Here is a 19,152-nt window from a genome sequence, read left to right on the forward strand (position 1 = left end):
GGAGGGCGGTGAAGATGTAAGTTCCCTCCTCTTCTCGTGGGACTGCAGTAAAAATGTCCCTTTACCCATCAACTGAACCTTAAATTAACTACTAAATAAGCCAAATTTATATATTTTTTTTAGGTAGAACTAAAGAGACGGCTTATGAGTTGAAAACTGGCACTGACTAATGGGTAGATATTGTATTTATGAGGTTTTGCCATCCTAGTAAGGCTTCTTTTGCCCTCTTATCACTAAGATGTTGTGTTGATACGTATCTAACACATTCGTGCGTTCAATGTGATTTTCTAGGAGGAATTTATTTTTAAGTACTGCTTTCACTAAGAAGAGATCTGCCGGTAGCTGCTCAGTCGGGGGGTGATGCTGCGGCAGCACTCGGCGGTCGGTGATGAGGTTGAAGAGGGACGCTGTTTCAGCGCTGTCTGTGTGGCACTCGGATTTTTTGAGGAAGTCAGGAAACTGACGGAGATGGGCGACAATGTGCACGGCTGTGCTTCGTAGCTTCCCCCCCCGGTATGAGCTGTGTTACATGGGATCTCCTTCGAGTCAGCATTCGTGGAGATGGATCGTCATTTGTGTACGGAAACAACGGACTCGACGCTAGCTCGCTAGCTCGGCTCCCTAATGCTTTCCTCTGGTGGAAAACGATACTGTGGAGTTCATACTTCCGAGTATTCTCGCTTCGGGTTGTCTTTTATTACTGGTAACCAGATAAACGGTTAACTTTACTAGTTCATCGTCTAGCTGCATTAGTTAGCTGACTTTGGCTTCTAGCTAACGCCATCCCAAACTAGTTAAGCTAATTAAGGTAACGGTTAAAAAACCACCAGAGTAACGTTACACAATTTTTATGACAACGACATTTCTGAGTTTTTCTTCCCTTTTTGTTATCTTAAAATTTTGACTCGCAATGACTGTTAATCATGCGAAAATATCTGTATGCATTTCATCTTTCAGATGAACAAAGTGCTTCATTCCGGTAGCTTTACAGTTTGGTCATCTTCCGTTGTGACGTTGGATTAGACATTTCTTGCATTTGTCAAACAAAAAAACATTTAAAAAGTGCTGTAACATGTAACGTTTAGATTTAATCATTCGTTATAGGCTGAGTAGAAACTTCACTACCTCGCTGAAAGGGACTGGGAACAGACTTTAATTTTAAACCAGTTTTCTGTCATTTTCTTTACTCATTTCGGTTCAGATTTATCAAAGACGTGTTAACATATGGCAGGAGTGTTGGCACTATCAGTGCTCTAGTTTTTTGTTGTTGGGATTTTTTTTAAAAAATTTTCCCAGCACAGCCACAATAAGTGTAGCTCATAACTGCCAGGGATGCGTCTCTCCTCATTTTTGGCCCTGTTCAGGCCTGCTTTACCCCTTATCCTGGGGCTGTCTCTTGGATGCAGTCTGAGCCTTTTGATGGTGTCCTGGACCCAAGGAGACACGGAGGACTCCTGTGGAGATGAGCTGGGCAATGGCAGGCGGTTTTTGGGTGGGGGAGAGGGCCACAGAGATTCAAGAGATGGAGCTGGAGACGCAGACTTTCAGCCACGCATAGTGCCCTATCACAAGGACCCAAACAAGCCGCACAAGAAGGTCCTCAGGTAAGTGCGGGAGGTATGGTCCCTGTTTCCAGGTGCTTAAAGAAGGATCACAGGAAGCATTGCTCGACTTTTAATTGAAAGAAGCTGGAGACTTTTTCCACACAGTGTGGATTTGCATTTAGTTAATTCCCCATTTTACATTCTTACATTTAATTCCCCCCTGCAATGCTCTCATTGCACTGAGGGGGGTACAGAGAATAAGTGGCCTGTAGATTACAGATTATGCCACAAATTCCTTCAGAAAACTCACTGATGCAAAAGATTGCATCCATTTTCTTTTTTCAATTTTATTTCTTATCTTTTTTATTTATTTCTACTGGCTCTGATAGTCATCCCATAAGGATGATCAGGTTTTCTCTGTCAGTACAACCATTCCTTGGAATAATCTCCCAGATGAGATCTGATTGGCCAGCTCACTGTGGTCTTACAAATGCTTCTTACAGACATATTTTTAAAAGCAGGCCTCTCCTGTGCTTACACTTTTTATTTCTATCAATCCTCTTTAATTATTGATATTTACGTTCAATTTGATGTTTCATTTGCTTTTTTCCTTTTTTCTGTTGTGAAGCACTGTAATTATTATTGTCATTATTTAGCAGGGTTGCCAATTTTGGAGGGGGGAGATATAATAGAACACCTCATCGATGGGATTTTGTGTACAAATTTAATCCTACTATCATTGAATTTGTTCTTTTTACAGAGATGATGAATTTCAAGCAAATTCAAACTTTTAGAATTTTATGTGGAACTTTAGCTACTCTTTTGAAACTCCTTAAAGTAGCAGGACCTCAAAACTTAACTGACATAGCTTAAGTAGTTCTCTAGATATAGTTGTGTGTAAATGCCCCCACAGAAAATACTGCCCATAAAAGGCTTAAAAATACCACTGACATCATTGCAAAAATATATATTTTATATAGTGTTATTTCAGCTCATTTACTGGTTCTTTTGAAAACATCATGCATGCTCATTTTTACTACTTAATAAAATGTATGATTTACCAAGCCATTCCTAGAAGTGAAGGAGTCAAGGATGCTTTCCAGGGATCATCTGCATACATTTGGATATTAACATTTTGGGATACAATAGGTAGATTATTGCTATAAAGTGATAATAAAAGGGGACTTGGTACGGAGAAGTGTGGGACTCCTGTAGAACACGCAAAAAAAAGGAGATTTGATAACATCCATAGCATAGATTAACATTTTCTGCAGAAAAATTATATATATATATATATATATATATATATATATATATATATATATATATATATATATATAGTGCCAATTCAGATAAAATAACTTGGTATCAAATTCCTTCTTTAAATCCAAAAAGACACCACCTACACAAACATTTCTATCCAATTATCTTTTATTTCACAGCCACTTAGTATCTGCATCACATTAGTATCTTGTGATGGAAACAAGTTCACGCTTATGAGAAGATACTTTTTATGCATCGGTGTTCTTGCTGTTTGCTGTAATTGCTCCCTCTTTGCCCTCTTTCTTCAGAACACGATACATCCACACTGAACTGGGCATCAGAGAGCGACTCCTGGTGGGCGTGCTCACTTCTCGGGCCACCCTCAACACGCTGGCCGTAGCGGTGAACCGCACAGTTGCCCACCACTTCCACCGGACCTTCTTCTTCACAGGCCTGCGCAGCCCCAAGGTGCCTCACGGGATGACTGTGGTTGCCCATGGCGACGATCGCCCGGTGTGGCTGATGTATGAGACGGTACGCCACCTCCACCAGCACTACGGCTCGGAATACGACTGGTTCCTATTAGCCCAGGATGATACGTACATGCAGGCGGATCGGCTGTCGGAGCTGGTGGGCCACCTCAGCGCAGGTCAGGACCTGTATATGGGCAGGGCAGAGGAGTTCATCGGTGGTGAGGAGAAGGCACGTTACTGCCACGGAGGCTATGGCTACCTGCTGTCCCGCAGTCTGCTGGCCCGTCTGCAGCCCCATCTCGACACCTGCCGCAATGACATCCTCAGCGTGAGGCCTGATGAGTGGCTGGGCCGCTGTATTATCGACTACCTGGGTATGAGTTGTGTGGAAGTGCACCAGGTAAAAACACAGACTTTGAAATAAGTAGCTTAATCAGTAGGAGGATTGTCCGCTATATTAATATTTATATGTGCATGTTTTTCGCAGGAGATGACCTACCGTTATTTTGAGCTTGGGAAAAATGCAGACCCAGAGCGTGAAGATAGCCCAGAGTTTAAAAATGCCTTCACAGTGCATCCTGTGTCTGACCCAAATCTCATGTATCGACTGCACAAACGCTTCAGCCACATTGAGCTAGAATGGACTTACCTGCAGATCCAGCAGCTGCAGGTTTGTAATACAGGTTTTGTTTTTCGCTCCTATAAACATTTTTTTCTGCCTGACTCATCACTTCTTAGTCAAAATTTAGTATACAGTTTGTTCTTATTTCACCACACCCTCTTCAGGACCTGAGTCAGTAATTCCTGACTGAAACAATATTTATATGCCAGAAAACCAAGAGAAGGGATGTGGTGTTGTGCCGAGTATGATCTGCCTGAGAAACCTTATGTAACTAAAGTAGCTGCTAATGACAGTTCATTAGAGTTGTTTTGACTTAAGGTTAAATATAGCTTACCGCACCACAGAGCTATAAAATAAGTCATGACTTTATTAGACATAACTTATTGTTATAGCTAATTTTTGTGTATACTGGTTAAAGCGCAAGGAACACTTGATACAGTACAGTACTGTGCAAACGTTTTAAGCCACCATTCATTTACTTACAGTTTACTACAAAAGTGGGAAATACTGCAGCATGCAAACATACATGGAAATATAGTATAAGGCAAAAACAGAGTTTGTACAATTCTAATGGCTTTTAATGCTTTTAATTCAATTACAGTGTGGTTGGAATCATGGTCATGCTGAAAAACCCAAACTGCTGCCAATTAGATATTTTCCACATGATACTGTATGGTGGATCAAAATCTGATGGTACTTTTTTGTGTTCATGATTTGACAAGATCTCCAACACCACTGGCTGAAATGCAGTCTGTATATATTGACAATGATTTAAACCAAAAATGTCAAATTTGGATTCATCACTCCATAAACTGTTTTCAGTTCGGTTATTGTGTAATTTGGCATTTCCTCCCTGTTTCTCTTCCTTAATCAGATGGATAATCAAAAAAATGACCTGTGACATCCTTTTCCAAATCAACTTCGCTCGACTGTGATGGAAAAAACTGTGAGGGAAGGGCCGTAAAAAGACTTGGCTTAGACAAGGCTATTTAATAATTTCATGATGGATGTTGATGACAAGTGTCTGCCTATCTTAGATACTTTGCCCAACATGTTCTTACCATCTTCTTTTCTGCAGGTCATATAAAAGAACCACGGGGGAAAGGGGCTGCATTTTCAAAGGACATAAATAGATGTTAGTTGCTCATCTTGTCAACTCGTGTTTTCTCTTTTGCTGGAGAAATGATCCAGTCTAACTCCCTACATTCCTCACGCAAGACAACAACTTTATAGGAAGCAGGTTTTATCACAACAATACAGCGTTCCCCTGTGGGTTTAACAGCCTGTCACTGAGGATGTTAAACATATCAGGTTATGTCATGAAGCACACTTTTAATTAACATTTACATGATCTGTGTCACCTGTCAGTTATGTTGATTATCTTTAGTGATAGTTGGGTTGCTGTGAATTCTTTTCCTGTATGCTCTGCTAATAAAGGAAGAATGTTTCATTTATATTTTGAGAATTTTGAAGCTCTTATCTCCTGCATTTTGGCTGTAGGTGACATATTGCTAGACACCTCTGATGCATTTCAAATTTTTGTGTGCACTCATCAGATGCAGATCAGTAACCTGAGTGACCTGACACCAGAGGGCAAGGCTGGAGTGACGTGGCCGATAGGAATCAACCCTCCCTTCAAACCCAGGACGCGTTTTGAGGTCATAAACTGGGAGTACTTTACGGAAGAGCACATTTACTCCTGCGTCGATGGCTCCCCCAAATGTGAGTTGAGAGGTGTCAACCGCGCAGACGTCAATGCAATTCTAGAGATTGCGGTCGAGCGTCTCAACGAGCGCTACCAGCCACAGCTACGGTTCCGCAAGAGGCGTCTACTTAATGGGTACCGTCGCTTTGATCCCACACGTGGTATGGAGTATATACTGGACCTCGCGCTGGAGGCCTACACCCAGAAAGGCCACAGCCAGGTCATTGCCAAACGAGTCAACCTGCTGCGACCTCTAAGTTCAGTTGAGATTATTCCCATGCCTTATGTGACAGAAGCGACACGGGTGCAGGTCATCCTGCCTGTCACCGCCCAGGATCAGGACTATGTTGGGAACTTCCTGGACATGTACGTGATGAACACTCTGGACACCCATGACAATGTTTTACTCACGTTCTTGTTCATCTACGATCCTTTCGATGCGCAGAGAGTCAGTCAGACTGACGTGTTTGCTGGCGTCAAGGCTATGATTGGGGAAGTGGAGAAACGCTACGGAGACGTGAAGATCCCCTGGATCAGTGTGAAGACCGAGGTGCCCTCGCAGGTCAAGCTAATGGACATCATCTCCAAGAAGCACCCGGTGGACACACTATTTTTCCTGGCCAGCGTTTGGACAGAGGTCAACGCTGACTTCCTGAACCGCTGCAGAATGAATTCCATCAGCAATTGGCAAGTCTTCTTCCCCATCCACTTCCAGGAGTACAACCCAGCCGTCCTCTACCGTGACCAGCAGCCCTCCGCTGCCTCCTCCTCCGCTGCTTCGGAGTCACTGCGAGACGGCCACTTTGACCGGCACGTCTTCGACGAGGCCTGCTTTTACAACGCCGACTACATGACCGCACGGACGAAGATGGCTGCCGACATCCTGGATAACGAGGAGCTCCTGGAAAGCATGGACGTGTACGACATCTTTGTCCGTTACTCGGGCCTGCATGTGTTCAGAGCAGTAGAGCCGGCGCTGATTCAGAAATACGTGCGGCGGACGTGCAATCCCCGCTTCAGCGAGGACATCTACCACCGCTGTGTTCTCAGCAACCTGGAGGGTCTGGGGTCACGCTCGCATCTGGCCATGGCTCTGTTTGAGCAAGAGCAGGCCAACAGCACATAGAGCACATAGAGCTTGGACTGAAGGACACTGAATGTGATTTTTGTTTCCTTTCTTTCTTTCTTTTTTTAAACGTGGTACTTCTTGCATCCACACACTGAAATTCTCACCCCTGAACAAGGTGGAAAGAAGTCAGGACTGTTTTTGACACTCCAGCAGCTGCAAATAAACCCTCTGACTTATGACTGTGTAACTTTAAACCTGTCTTGTCCAGACCTGTTGAACCATTACTGATGTTAACGTCACTTTGAGAAGCCGTTACTTGTATTCCGGTCGAACAACAATATTTATAGCCCCCCCTTTTTTTTTCTTTTGTTTTTTTTAAAGACAATAATAAATTAACACAAGCCTTTATTGTTAGAAATGAATAAGAGGGGGAAAAAACTTGAGCCATAAGTCTTCCTTTTGTGAGGATTTTTTAAGTAATACTGAAACAAGCTGCCTTTTCTTTAAACTTTGTGCTCTTTAAGAGGTATTAAAGAGTGATACTTCTGCTCAGAGTTGTTGCTTCATTCATTCAAGCTCACAGTGTAAAAGGCTCAGTCTCATTAGTCAAAACGCAGCGTGCTTGGACAGTTATTCCTGGAGGTATCTGTTGTCTGCTTGGCAGAGCTGAAGAAAAGCCAGAAAAGATTCTGTGGTCAGTAAAGATGGTGTGTTCACATTCACAATAATGCGTCTTGTAGTGTTCTCAGTTTTCCCAAAAGCTGCGTTACAGAGAGCCCCAGAGGCAGTGAACAGTTTGTTCCAAAGCTGCCTGCTCGTCGCATTAAGTCAGTGAATCTCCACCCCTGCCCGGGCCTCCTTGAGTTTTGGCAAGCGTTCTGCATGCACGTCTTTTTTTTTTTTTTTGGGGGGGGGTGAACTCAGTGCCCGGAGGGAGGGTCGGGGTCTGCAGCGGCTGAGGTGGTTAACCTTGACATGGCGGTGGTTAAACGGTCTGAAAGGCTTACTTCACTCACCTTTCTCCTGTCGGCTCGGGAGAACAGAGAAGCAGCAGAGTTAAAGGAGCTCTTTCTGAGACGGGAGCAAAGCTGCAGTCAGCATTACAGCCACTGCTGCAGCTCCCCGTTGGAAGCGCCTCCACCTGCTTCCTCGTGGTGAGGCCAGTGAACAATAAAAGGCCTGTGTGCCACCTCTGAGGAGCGCCTGGCTCATGGAAGAAACGAAACCCACCAATGAGGCAGGGCACAAAGCCAGAGTGTACGGCAGGGCTGTGCATTCCTCCCCCCGCTTTATTCTGCAGCTAATTGAAGAAACTGAAAAATTCAAAAGGCTTTTACAATGACAGAGCTCACGGAGACTGGATTCCCTGTGATCACGTGTGCATTAGCTAGTGTTTGATTGCAGGGGTGAAAAGCAAAGGAGTTCACACAATACAGAATCACTCTGCTGTTCACTAAGCCAGTATTAAAAGGACACTTAACCCTAACATATAATCCATGCCTTTCTCCTCTGCCCTGTAGTTTAGAGTTCTTTCCATTTTGGATGTATCACCTGTAGAGATGTCAGCCTTCTATTGAATATAATAGAACTTAATGGCACTCAGCTTGAGTTGCTCAAAGGGCCAAAAATTACATTTAAATAACTCAGCAGCTAAACCTGATCATTGGAAAAAAAAAGTCACAAACCCAGCGGAAGGCACTTTCTTCAACTGCAAGCTGGGAAATTAATAAAATTTTGAATTCAGGTGAAATTTGGTCTTCTACCCATCAACAAAATGACTACAGTGCAATGTTTTGTTTTGCCTCTCAGCCCATCTTTGTCATGTAGTCACATCCCTCCTCACCAGGCTGTGGCAGCTTTGCGTCGCTTCATATTTACCCATTAGCTTTTAAAAATGTTAATAATAATGATTAAAGTTCAAGGAAAGTCCAGATGATTAAAAGGCAAGTTTTGTCTTTTATACAAACTCTTTGCCTAATCATCTTCTTCCTGATGTTTACCTCTGGGAGTCGCCACGGCAGATCTTCTGCCTCCATCTCACTGTAGCCCGCAGCTCTCTCCATGTCCTTTCACTACATCCGTGAACCTTCTCTGTGGTCTTCCTATTTTCTTCCCACCTGGTAGCTCCATATTCAACATCCTTTCTCTGATATATCCACTATCCCTCTCCTCATGCCCAAAACATCTCAGCCTTTGTCTCCAAACCAATGAGTCTGAGTTTCTACGCAGTGTAACCGATACGGTTTCACTTATCTTTGAGCCAAAAAACTGCAGATGGACCACAGAGTTGAAGACTTTTCTTCTAACTCCAAAAAGCTATTTCTATAATTAAACGTTTAAGTAAAACCCTAAAGTCTGAGAGCTTTACAGAGTCACATGCTAAACTCATCTCACTAAGTAACTTTTGTTTCACTGCACTCAAATGAGCTCTAGTCACCAGATCAAGGATGTGGTGGGGTCAGGAGATTCTGATCATGGCTGTGCAGCACCTGTGTGATGCTGTCATGTAACCATGGACCAAACTCTGAGGAAGGTTTCCAGCACCTTTCAGTGTGGAGTTTCCCTGCTCTCCTGGTACTCCGTCTTCCTCCTTCAGTCCAAAGACATCCATGTTAGGTTAAGTGTCAACTGAGTGTGAATGAAGTTGTTAAAAAAAAGACACATTAGATCTCATGTCATTTACAAACTTTGGCAAGCGCTTCTTTATTTACATCCAGGCTGTCTCGCAGTGTCACAGCTGTTTTCCCTTTTTTTTTTCTGTAGTATGTAATCACCAAACAAGATTTGCTCTTTACAGATATACAGCATTATGTATACTATAACCTTCCTGTCGGCGACCCTCTGACAACAGTGTAAACAGAGAAAAAGAGCAGCTCCCGCTCTTCGGGAACACATGCACGGATCGAGACAGACATGTCAACAGCACACCAGGGTTTAGTGACAGAAGACACAGCAGTTTGTTAACACTTTTATCAGACGCCGCTTGAAGCCGAGGAGCTGCAGCTTGTAGATTCCTCCACAAGAGGGTGCTAGTGAACAGCAACGTGAAGGCCTCGGCCATCCATACAAAGAAAAACAAAATCATAATAATAATAAAATTTTAAAAAAAAATCACTGGGTCAGACACAGGACCGAGATACTACCTATGACTACTTTTTCTCCTCTAAAGAGTGCAGTTATAATTTAGTCCTAGTAACAAAAACACGCTCAGAAAAGTCACACCTACAGTTAGTTGCTGGTAGGGTATGTTGGATTTTTTTGTAGTTTTTTTTTTTGGCAAAAAAGGTTTTCAGAAGGCATTTCAACAAATGTGACGGGTCTCGCTCTCGTCACACACACTCTCACACACACACACACACACTGGTATGCCAGCTTTTCATATTTACACAGACCGTCTCGCAAGGTGTGATAGTGATAGTGAACGTCCATGGAGCATGCATAGGTCATCGTGAAATCGTCCAATTGCCTTTTTGAGTACGCTGGGATGATAAAAGGGGTCTCAACCGTGACGAAGAGAGTCCCGACAAAGAGTTACAGCACAGTGCAAAGAAGTCCCCCCCCCCAACCCACCCAATCTAGAAACTGCAGAGAAGAAAATCCTCCATCCTGACATTACAACATATACATACAACTCATGTGTCATTTAAAAAAACAATAACAAAACAAAACAGGTGTAACATGAGAACGGTGCAGATTATATCACGAGTTACAGCTACTGAGACTCAGCGCAAGGGAGGGCTCTCTCTCTGTTGCAGCTTCCAGCTCCCACGATGCACACAGGATAGACCTAAAATAAATCATCCCGAACCCAAGATAGTACACAGAAGAACACTAACATTCCTGCCCTACTAACTCAAAACTCATGGAGCTCCCATACTGCAACACCCCCTCCCGAAATCCTCCAAAACAAACACACACACACGCTCGCACACACACGCGCACACACAGATAGTCTGTCGTATACTGTACAGCTGGCCCTCTTAAGGGGAAGAAAAAAAAAACATATTTACATTCACATCTGTAGAAAAGAAATTCATTTCTCTCTTTTTTTTTTAAATGCGTGTGTTTGTAACATAAAAAAATGCAGAAATAGACAAAAATCCACAGAGCTGAGCTTAAAAGTTCACTGATGCAAGAGTTCAAGAGTTAAGGAAAGCTTTTGGGAGCACTTTTTTTTAAAATACTCTGGCATGTTTGGATTTATTCAGTCGTTTCTGTTAAACCCAGGTCTGGGATTTTGCCAACGTCTGTTTCAGTGATCGCTCTCTCTTCTCGCTGCAACCTTTGGTAAAACCTTCGGGACGCTAACGGGCAAAAAGTACGACGCGACAAAGAGGCAGTGAGTGACGGAACATTTAGAGGCGTATCTGTTTCTCTATGATTATTATGTTCAGGATCAATACTGTTTGTTTTTTTTCCCTTCATCGAAACACTTATTCTTACTACAGTATAAACAGATGGAGCTGATAATGTCATAATACTTCAGTTTGGTTAATTTACTGTAAAAAGAAGTCTTTTTTTTTTCTATTCTTTTTTTTTCTATCCACACCTCTGGTTTACGTGCAGCATCCTGTGCAACCACCCGGTGCGTCACGCTGTCGTCGCGACTTTGCTGGTGTAATTAATCGACAATTGGAGCACGCTCTCCCCCTAACGAGGACAAAGGAAAAGCACTCTCTCCAAAAAGAATACGAAAACAAAATAAAGACTCATCCAGAGCAGCCGCGGGGCTCTGACTGTGTCAGCGGGTTACGTCATGAGCGTTTGTCACTGCACAGTCTTGAGACGAGAATCCGAAAACACAGTGGCGTGCGAGCAGCTGGTCGAGAAGGAGCTTTTCTAGTGACGTTTATTTACAGAGCGGAAACTGGCGTCGTCCTCCGAGGGGATGAATCCACGCTTTCAACCGCGATGCCTTCGCAGTCCTGCGCTAACACGGGACGTGGAGGAGATGGGGGACCACAGTACGCTGCTGCTGTCTGGTGAACCCCTCCTCTGATTACACTTCAAAACACAGCTATGAAATTGATTAGTCACCTCTGAGATGAAGCCTCCTTTAGACTGTAGAGGTTTAAGGAATCACCAGACATCAGCAATGACCTCACACACACACACACACACACACACACACACACACACTCTCTCTGAAATCAGACTCAGGAATCCAGGAGGGCCTCTTTTGTTTAGGTGTTGCGGACCGCTAAGGCCTGTTCCAGCTCCTGTCTCCTCTGCTGGATCTGTCACGGGGAAGAGCAGAAGGAGGTAAATCTGACTGCTGTCATGCGAACATATGGAAGCAGAGCTTGCAGGTAAAGGTGTCCGCAAGTCACCTTGCAGTAGAAATAGCGGCTGACGGCCTCTTGGGACCAGGGTTCGTGGTAGAACGCCGCCCTCCGCTCCTCTTCAGGGTTCCCCACCACGTCTGTCATTAACTGCGGCCGAAGAGACGACGAAGCCGTTACAAGCAGGTCTATTTTTAGCATTAATTAACAAAATAATCTATGAAGTCTGCAGCGGGCAGCGATCGAGCCGCTTGTTCTCCCGATAGTTCATCTCAAAAACTGCCAAACTGAAGCCTTGAGGGCACTCCAGCTGGGTTTGGGCTTTTAGTTTGTGCATTTATTGCTAAACAGTAATTATAGTTATTAATTGAATAAAGCAAATGAATACCCATTAGTCCAATTAAAATGTCAGCCAAAGACAAATCATCACTATTAAATGACCCCCCGCCCCCCTTTAGTTTCTTTAATTTTCATTAATGAATTCTTCTGCTTTTTATTTTCCACTTTCATTCAACATCCACAGGACGTCTGTCGGCTAACATGCAGGCTTGATAGATATGAAAAGAAGTGTGCAACCTTAAAGTCTCGGCTCTGGGATTTGAGCCAGTCCTGGATGTAGCCCTTGGGATCTCTGGAGAAACTCAGCATGAAATCCCTCTGGATCTTCAGCTGATTGATGGACTCGATGGTCTCATGGATCTGAACGGAAACACACACATCACACACGTCACAGCGCTGTTGCTGTTTGTTCATTTGACGCTGCAATTATCCTGTGAAAATGATACAATATCTAGCAGGAAAAGCAAAATATCTCAGGAAAACTGACTTTATCTAACAGTGGGAGGAGGACGGAGACTTCTGATCCGAAGCTGCCGACCTCAGCAGCACAGAGGCTAACAGCAGACTTAAACTTCTGTGTCAAATCTACGCCGTAGGCTGGAAATGTTATAGAGCCCGTACTCTACTGTGATTGGCTTATTCAGTCAATTCCTCCTGTGCGTTTCTGGCTACTTTTTTTGTCGCAATTTTTGAATTTTTCAGTGATTTATCATCTCCTCGTTGCAAGAACTCACAGATGACAGCAATGTCCTGGGAATAAATGTGAAGGACCATAAAATGTGGGGGAAAGTTGAGAACAAATAAGTTTGCCTGAGAAAAAAAAAAATCTGACCATGACAAAGAGCGGGAGGGAACAAAATCCCAGCATTTGTTTCTGTCGTGGCAGGCTCTGCATATAAAGATCCCGAAGTCTAACCCACCTGGAAAAGCGAGTAGGGTAAATTTTCACTGATCTGCCTCAACTGACTCGTGACATGCTGACAGGTATTCTCTTGTATTACAAGTTTTCTTGAATTTTATTGATCAAATATAAAACCGAGGGAATCTAAACACCTGATAAAGGCGAAGGATTTTACACATTTTCTTATCTTTTTAAAATTCACTATTTTAACCAAATTTCTGGTGAGTTTAAAGGTACTTTGGTGTATGAAGGTGGCTCGTGATGTAAGAAAAAATACACACTGTATATAAAGGATGGAGGTAGTGTTCATTTGTTAAGTCTCAAGTTGAGTGTTCCTAGCGTTAACCATCTTTCCGAACACTGCACGCTCTGGACTCACAGGGTCCCAAGTTAGTCGTCGTTTCACTCTAACGGGGACCGTAGTTTTTCAAAATAAAACCACACAAAGTTCAATCTGGTCTGCAACCTGCGATTGAGCCCATAAACTTGTGTGGAAGGTGTTTACTGAGACCACAGATCAAGTGGGAAATAACACTGACTTCTCTGCAATAGCCAGAGGAGTCGCCCCCTGCTGCTCATTAGGAAGAATGAAGATTTAAGCACCTTCACTTTTCACACCCAGAAGCTTCATCCATCTTTTCGGACTTTTTGGGGAAACGTGAGTAGTTTTTAATGTGTGTCAGTGGGGATGGTTTTTCTATTCATTTCCCCAAATTTATTGTTGCCTATATTTGGAGTTATGGTTAGCTTTCGAGCCATCACAGACAAACGTGAGAGTATTTTTACGCTTTAAAGGTCAAAATGTTAAGTAAGGTAAAATGAGAACCATAACTCTGAAAACAAAGCAGGTTTTAAATGTTGATAAAAGTGTTGAATTTTAATATCAAGGTCATAAATATTTATATTTTCTTCCTGCTACAGAAACATGTGACACCAGGGAGTTAACTCATTATTCATGATTATCCATCCTTCAGTGCTTTTACAGGTCACTTTAATTGATTATTTTACATAAAAACATACCGACTCGTGCTGACTCGGGCCTGTATTTGATCATTCTCTCACTGGTATGTCTTCTGACACTCTACTTGGTATTAGAAAAATGGCGAATTTAATTAGGTGAACACGGAAATTGATCCATCCATCCATCCACCCATCCATCCATCTCATTAATAGCTTGTCTGTTTCAGGGTCGCTGAGGAGCGGGAGAGTATCGTAACAGCTGTCACTGAGCAGGAAGTTAGATACACCGTGGACAGGTGACCAATCCACACGGCCAGTTTAGAAAAATCATTTTACCTAAAGTATGCATTTGGACTGTAGGAGGAAGCTTGAACACAAGAAATCAACTGTGTTAATGGAAATGCCGTTTGCAAGACTTGCATCATATAGTATCAAGAGTATTCTCAGAAGTTCAGAAATAGGTTCTCTGCTATTATTAAGATACAACAACTGTGCAAAAGACTTGACTCACCTATAATTTCTTGGTACTTTACTTCTAAGGAGCCAGACTTTCTTATAATGTTTAAGGTAGTCTCGAGGAAAAGCTCTCCAGCTTTCAAGTCTTTCAAAGGTTTTTCTTCAGGCATTTACTGCCATTTCACCCAGTTTCAGTCCAGTTCTTGTACCTGAGCTTTTTCATAGGAATTTCTTTCCCTTGTTCAGCCACTTAACACCGACTTATGAACCATTCAAGCACAAAAAGGCACCAAAATTTACTGATTTTGTGTCTACCCATAACAGACAACTGAGCAAAAAGTCCATTTTAAATGAGCGGCTTGTCATAAAAAGACATATTTTGTTTCCATTTCTTGAGCTGCATCTACAAAAATGCCAGAGATACCACAGCTTGACAGGCATAAAATAGGATTAGCTGAAAATGTAAAGAAAATTTAAGAAACTGGACAAGTGGAGGACAAAAGAAGAAGCTGTAAGAATAAAAAAGTGTGTGCACGTTTCAATAAATCCCTGCACAAATTTCCATTTTTCAAAATAAAGGAAACGAGGGGTGACTCAAGGCTTTTGCACAGTAATATATAAAATGGCTTTAAGCTGGACAAAATATTGTAAAAGACAAAGAAAACTGGGTCTCGAGCAGCAGTACATGTTCTCAGTGTGTTTTCTGTCACGTGTATTTCTGGTTATTTGTCCCACCCTTCCTTCCTGCTCAGCTCCAACAACAATGTCGGCTATAAAGTTAAAATCTGTCAGAAAAATATAAATAACAGCCTTCGCGCTTATCACAGCTGGGTGAGAAGTCCACAGCAAACAAACTACTGCAACAATAAAACCGTTCTCTTTGTTAGCTTAAAAGTGAATTATTCCCAAACTTCAACCACAGTGTGTAACACGAAAGAAGACGTGTGCTATACAGAGAAAGAGTATTCTGCGACGATGGTGATCTCACCTTGTTGTCGAGTGAGGCAATTTCCTGCTGGTTGGCGGTGGAGAGGAGGAAGCTGCTCATCTGGCTCTTCAGGGGGTCGTCCACCTCCACGTCAATGTCGTAGCAGGCCGTCTTCTTCTGGTCGTTGGGATCCACGCTGAAAGAAAATGTGAAGTGAGACACATCTTTAAAAAGAGGAAGCTTTCAATAAATCCACTTGGGAGTCCTCAAGTCCGTTCAACACATTTCCCAAATTAAGAGTTTATTTTCTTATTTTTCTTTTGTGTAGAAAACAATAACCTCCCATAATAAGCTTGCATCACACATCCCATTACTCTGGTGTGAACTCACCCAGTAATGGTTCAACATTGTTTGGCCTTAAAATATTCTTTTTTAAAAAATGGTAAATGATGCCGTGCTTAATTTATTTATAATGAAAAAGCCAGTAGAAGGTTTCAAGGTAAACACATTTTCATACTATAAAGCTATTTGAATTTAATATCTCTTTAAATAGCATCTTTCCTGTACTAATGCAAGGATAAATATGCAAAGCCTGGTGTAAAGATGCTTCTCAGTTAGTACTTGGTTGTGTTATTTATCTTCTGTGATGCATATTTCATACAGGGGGAAAATCTACCTGATAACGTGGTTGATGACGATGGGGTCAGGGGGCAGGAGGAGGTTGGTGAGGCGCTGAGGGATCTCAGAGAACTTCAGCCGAGGGCAGTCAAAAATCTAAAAATAAAAATAACTTTCCTTTTAAAGTGAACCGGTTATGCTTCTTCCTTATTTTCTGACATACACGAGACAGACCGAAGCGTTGGACCACCTACACATTACACATACAGGAACTTTTATGACATCTCGCTCTAAATTGGTGCTCCCTTTGCAGCTATATCTGTCAGTACACGTGTCCACTCTTTTAGGAAGCCGGTGGAAATTTCATCCAGAAGAGCATTTGTGAGGTCAGACAGTGGTGTTGGACCAGAGAGCCTGGCTTCCAGACTCCATTCTAATTCATCTCAAAGGTGGGCTCTGTGCAGGCCAGTCAAGTATTTCTACACCAAACTCATCCAACCGTACCTTTACGGACTTTGTGCACCGTCTCAGTGATGCTGGAACAGACAGGGACCTTTCTCAAACTGTTCCCACAAAGCTGGAAGCACAGAGTTGTCCAAAATATGTAGGTGAGGTGAAACAATAAGATTTCCCTTCACTGGAGCTTAATTGATTTATTAGTCGGCTACTGGGTCTCCAGCTTTCTGTGTCCGCAATGGAGTTGCGGACACAGAAAGCTGTGTCCAGGAGGTCTGGAACCTTGTTTTGAAAATTTTATGCCAACCAGAAGGGAAAATTCGGGGTTACTATTACAAACCTATAAGAAAATAACATGAAATTGAGGAAGTAACTTGAAATGTTGAGTTACTAAGTTGAAATCAGGCTGCCAGAAAAAAAAGTAGAACATATTATGATGAGGGCAGGAAAACCTATGCCATGAAGTGCTCGGCACACAGTTCTTGTGCTGATGTTAATGCTGTGGTTCCTAAATTTTTCCACTTTGCAACAAAGCTACTACTTTTTTCTACTCTTGGCTCTGTATGATGTCATAGCTCGTGATACTCCACCGACAGACATAGAGCTAACATGGAACAGACTAAATATGAGCCTTATTAAAAGAACCAACAAATCCAAAGTCTAGAGTTAGTCCAGAACAACTGGAAAAAAAGCCCAAACCATAAAACAAAGCGCAGGAATGCATGGTTGGAAAACACATGATCCCACAAAAGGGAAAAAAGGAAAACCAGAAGTAAAACAGGAACAGGAAGTAAAAGCAACATAAGACACATGAGGAAAACTAGCTTTAAAAGCAAACCAGAATAACCCTACCTATGACAGAGACATGAAAGCTAACACTAAACATAATGTCAGAGAAAGGGGAACACATGGAAAAGCTACTTTCGTAGTATCTAAGAATAAAAATATGGAGCGCTCATTTGTTCCTCTGCCAAAGCGAGAGCTGAGGTGGAGGTATGTGATCGCTGCTGTTTGACTACCCAGAAGCTACTGAGCCAGATTTTATGAAACTATGAGAGCGCACGCAGAGGAGGAAGCAGTTCAATTATGGTGCTGATCCAAATCCCTTTCCGCAAAACTGTAAGATAAGACTCCTGCTTTGGTGGAGTTTATATACATACTGCTCATCTTGCCCTGGTGCGATCATATTTTCAGCAACAGCAGGAGTCCACACCTGTTGGAAATACTTGTCACAGTTGATGTACTCCTTGTCATGCGAGTCCTGCAGCTTGTTGGTCTTCACGTACTGCCAGAGGGCCTGGATGATGCAGGAGCGAGTCTGAGTGTGAATACCGAGCAGGCGAGCCAGGCGAGGGTCCAGCTTAAACTGGGGAGGCTGCGGAGACAACATAATCACATTACAGCACTTTCTACAGCCGCCCACATCAGGGGCTTTACATCAGCTCCATCACATCATTCACCCTTATCGTATTTCTCCGGCTTGGAAACAGATGTCAGGTTTAAATGGCGTCTTACATGGACTGTAATGTTTGTGCAGGCCGGTGTTTATCGGCAATGTGAGGCCTGCAGGTTGTCACTACAACAGCTGATTTCAAGGCACGGATTAGTCACGGCGTAGTAACGGACTATTTATGGGCATCGAAGCGAGACGGCGTGCCGCCCTCACCTGGTATTCCAGCATCAGCAGCAGAGTGCAGCGCACGCTCACGTCTCCTGGCCGCTTCACCTGGAAGCCGTCCGTCTCCTGGGTGGTGGGCGTGCGGTGCCACTGAAAGAGCAAAGAGAAGGCCACAGTTTGACCAAACCAAACTCAGCTGGTTTATTAATCATCGGCAGCCTTATGAAATTTCCCCTTGTGGGACTAATAAAGGTATATCAAAACAAATCAAACTACCAGACGACTGAAGTATTCCCCCGACTTCTACTATAGAGCCATCATGAAGTTGAAATAACAATAGCAGATTTTAGTAGGCATAAGAAATGAAAATAATGTAGTTTAAAAAAAAGAATTAAGTTAACATGTGCAATGCCAATTAATGGTCCAGATTTCATGAAAATTGTTAAAGGATGGCTGTGAGAAGCGGTGGAAAGAATCTCTCGTTGGCTTTGGTTTAAGAGAGGACACGAGCTGTGCTGCAGTAAGGCTGGAGATCACCTGATGACCTTTAAATCTATTTAAATGAATTAAATGTTATGAAAATTACACCTAAGCACTTTTACTGTAACACGCACATACTGATGAATGTGTCAGGGGCAACCTGGGGTTCAGTATCTTGCCCACGGATGGTTTTACTAGAGGAGCCGAGGACCGAACCACCAACCCTCAGATTAGCAGACATACTCTACCTAAGCCACAGCTCTTGTAAGCCACATCCTCAGGCATGATTTTGTGGGGTAGTGAAAACTGAAAACTGAAGAGCCATAAACTGCAGTTCCTCTAGTGACCACTTGAGGGTGTCTCCAAAAGTTTCTTGTGCCACAAAAGAAGAAATAAACACGTTTCCATGTTTACCGTTTTGGCCTCTACAGACAGTTT

General features: G+C 42.9%; 2 protein-coding genes across 6 annotated transcripts in view; one reads left to right on the forward strand and one right to left on the reverse strand.

The window, feature by feature from the left end:
* Positions 1-104: 104 nt before the first annotated feature.
* On the forward strand, positions 105-7,230 carry chpf2 (chondroitin polymerizing factor 2). Its single transcript, XM_082546882.1, has 4 exons — positions 105-1,604; positions 3,116-3,680; positions 3,768-3,950; positions 5,459-7,230. Exons 1-4 carry the CDS (start codon positions 1,333-1,335, stop codon positions 6,731-6,733), a joined length of 2,295 nt encoding a protein of 764 aa, XP_082403008.1. The 5' UTR covers positions 105-1,332; the 3' UTR covers positions 6,734-7,230.
* A 2,121-nt stretch (positions 7,231-9,351) lies between these two features.
* The window catches only part of smarcd3b (SWI/SNF related BAF chromatin remodeling complex subunit D3b), a 65,208-nt gene continuing 55,407 nt past the window's right edge, over positions 9,352-19,152 (reverse strand). For all 5 annotated transcript variants that reach the window (XM_082546892.1, XM_082546891.1, XM_082546890.1 and 2 more), the window contains 7 exons: positions 18,283-18,384; positions 17,830-17,991; positions 16,219-16,316; positions 15,603-15,738; positions 12,535-12,657; positions 12,007-12,108; positions 9,352-11,913 (listed from right to left, as the gene is read on the reverse strand). In XM_082546892.1, coding sequence (XP_082403018.1) covers positions 11,860-11,913; positions 12,007-12,108; positions 12,535-12,657; positions 15,603-15,738; positions 16,219-16,316; positions 17,830-17,991; positions 18,283-18,384 — 777 coding nt within the window. In that variant the 3' untranslated portion in view covers positions 9,352-11,859. The remainder of the gene's footprint in view (positions 11,914-12,006; positions 12,109-12,534; positions 12,658-15,602; positions 15,739-16,218; positions 16,317-17,829; positions 17,992-18,282; positions 18,385-19,152) is intronic.

This window comes from Aulonocara stuartgranti (assembly GCF_965226115.1).
Source record: "Aulonocara stuartgranti genome assembly, chromosome: 9".
Taxonomy (NCBI): domain Eukaryota; kingdom Metazoa; phylum Chordata; class Actinopteri; order Cichliformes; family Cichlidae; genus Aulonocara; species Aulonocara stuartgranti.

Bases quoted from the DNA above. Each gene is read 5' to 3' on its own strand.
- chpf2 (XM_082546882.1), top strand. From the start codon at position 1,333: ATGCGTCTCTCCTCATTTTTGGCCCTGTTCAGGCCTGCTTTACCCCTT. The intron at 3,681-3,767 runs GTAAAAACACAG...TGTTTTTCGCAG, and splicing joins GTTGTGTGGAAGTGCACCAG to GAGATGACCTACCGTTATTT. The intron at 3,951-5,458 runs GTTTGTAATACA...TGCACTCATCAG, and splicing joins TGCAGATCCAGCAGCTGCAG to ATGCAGATCAGTAACCTGAG.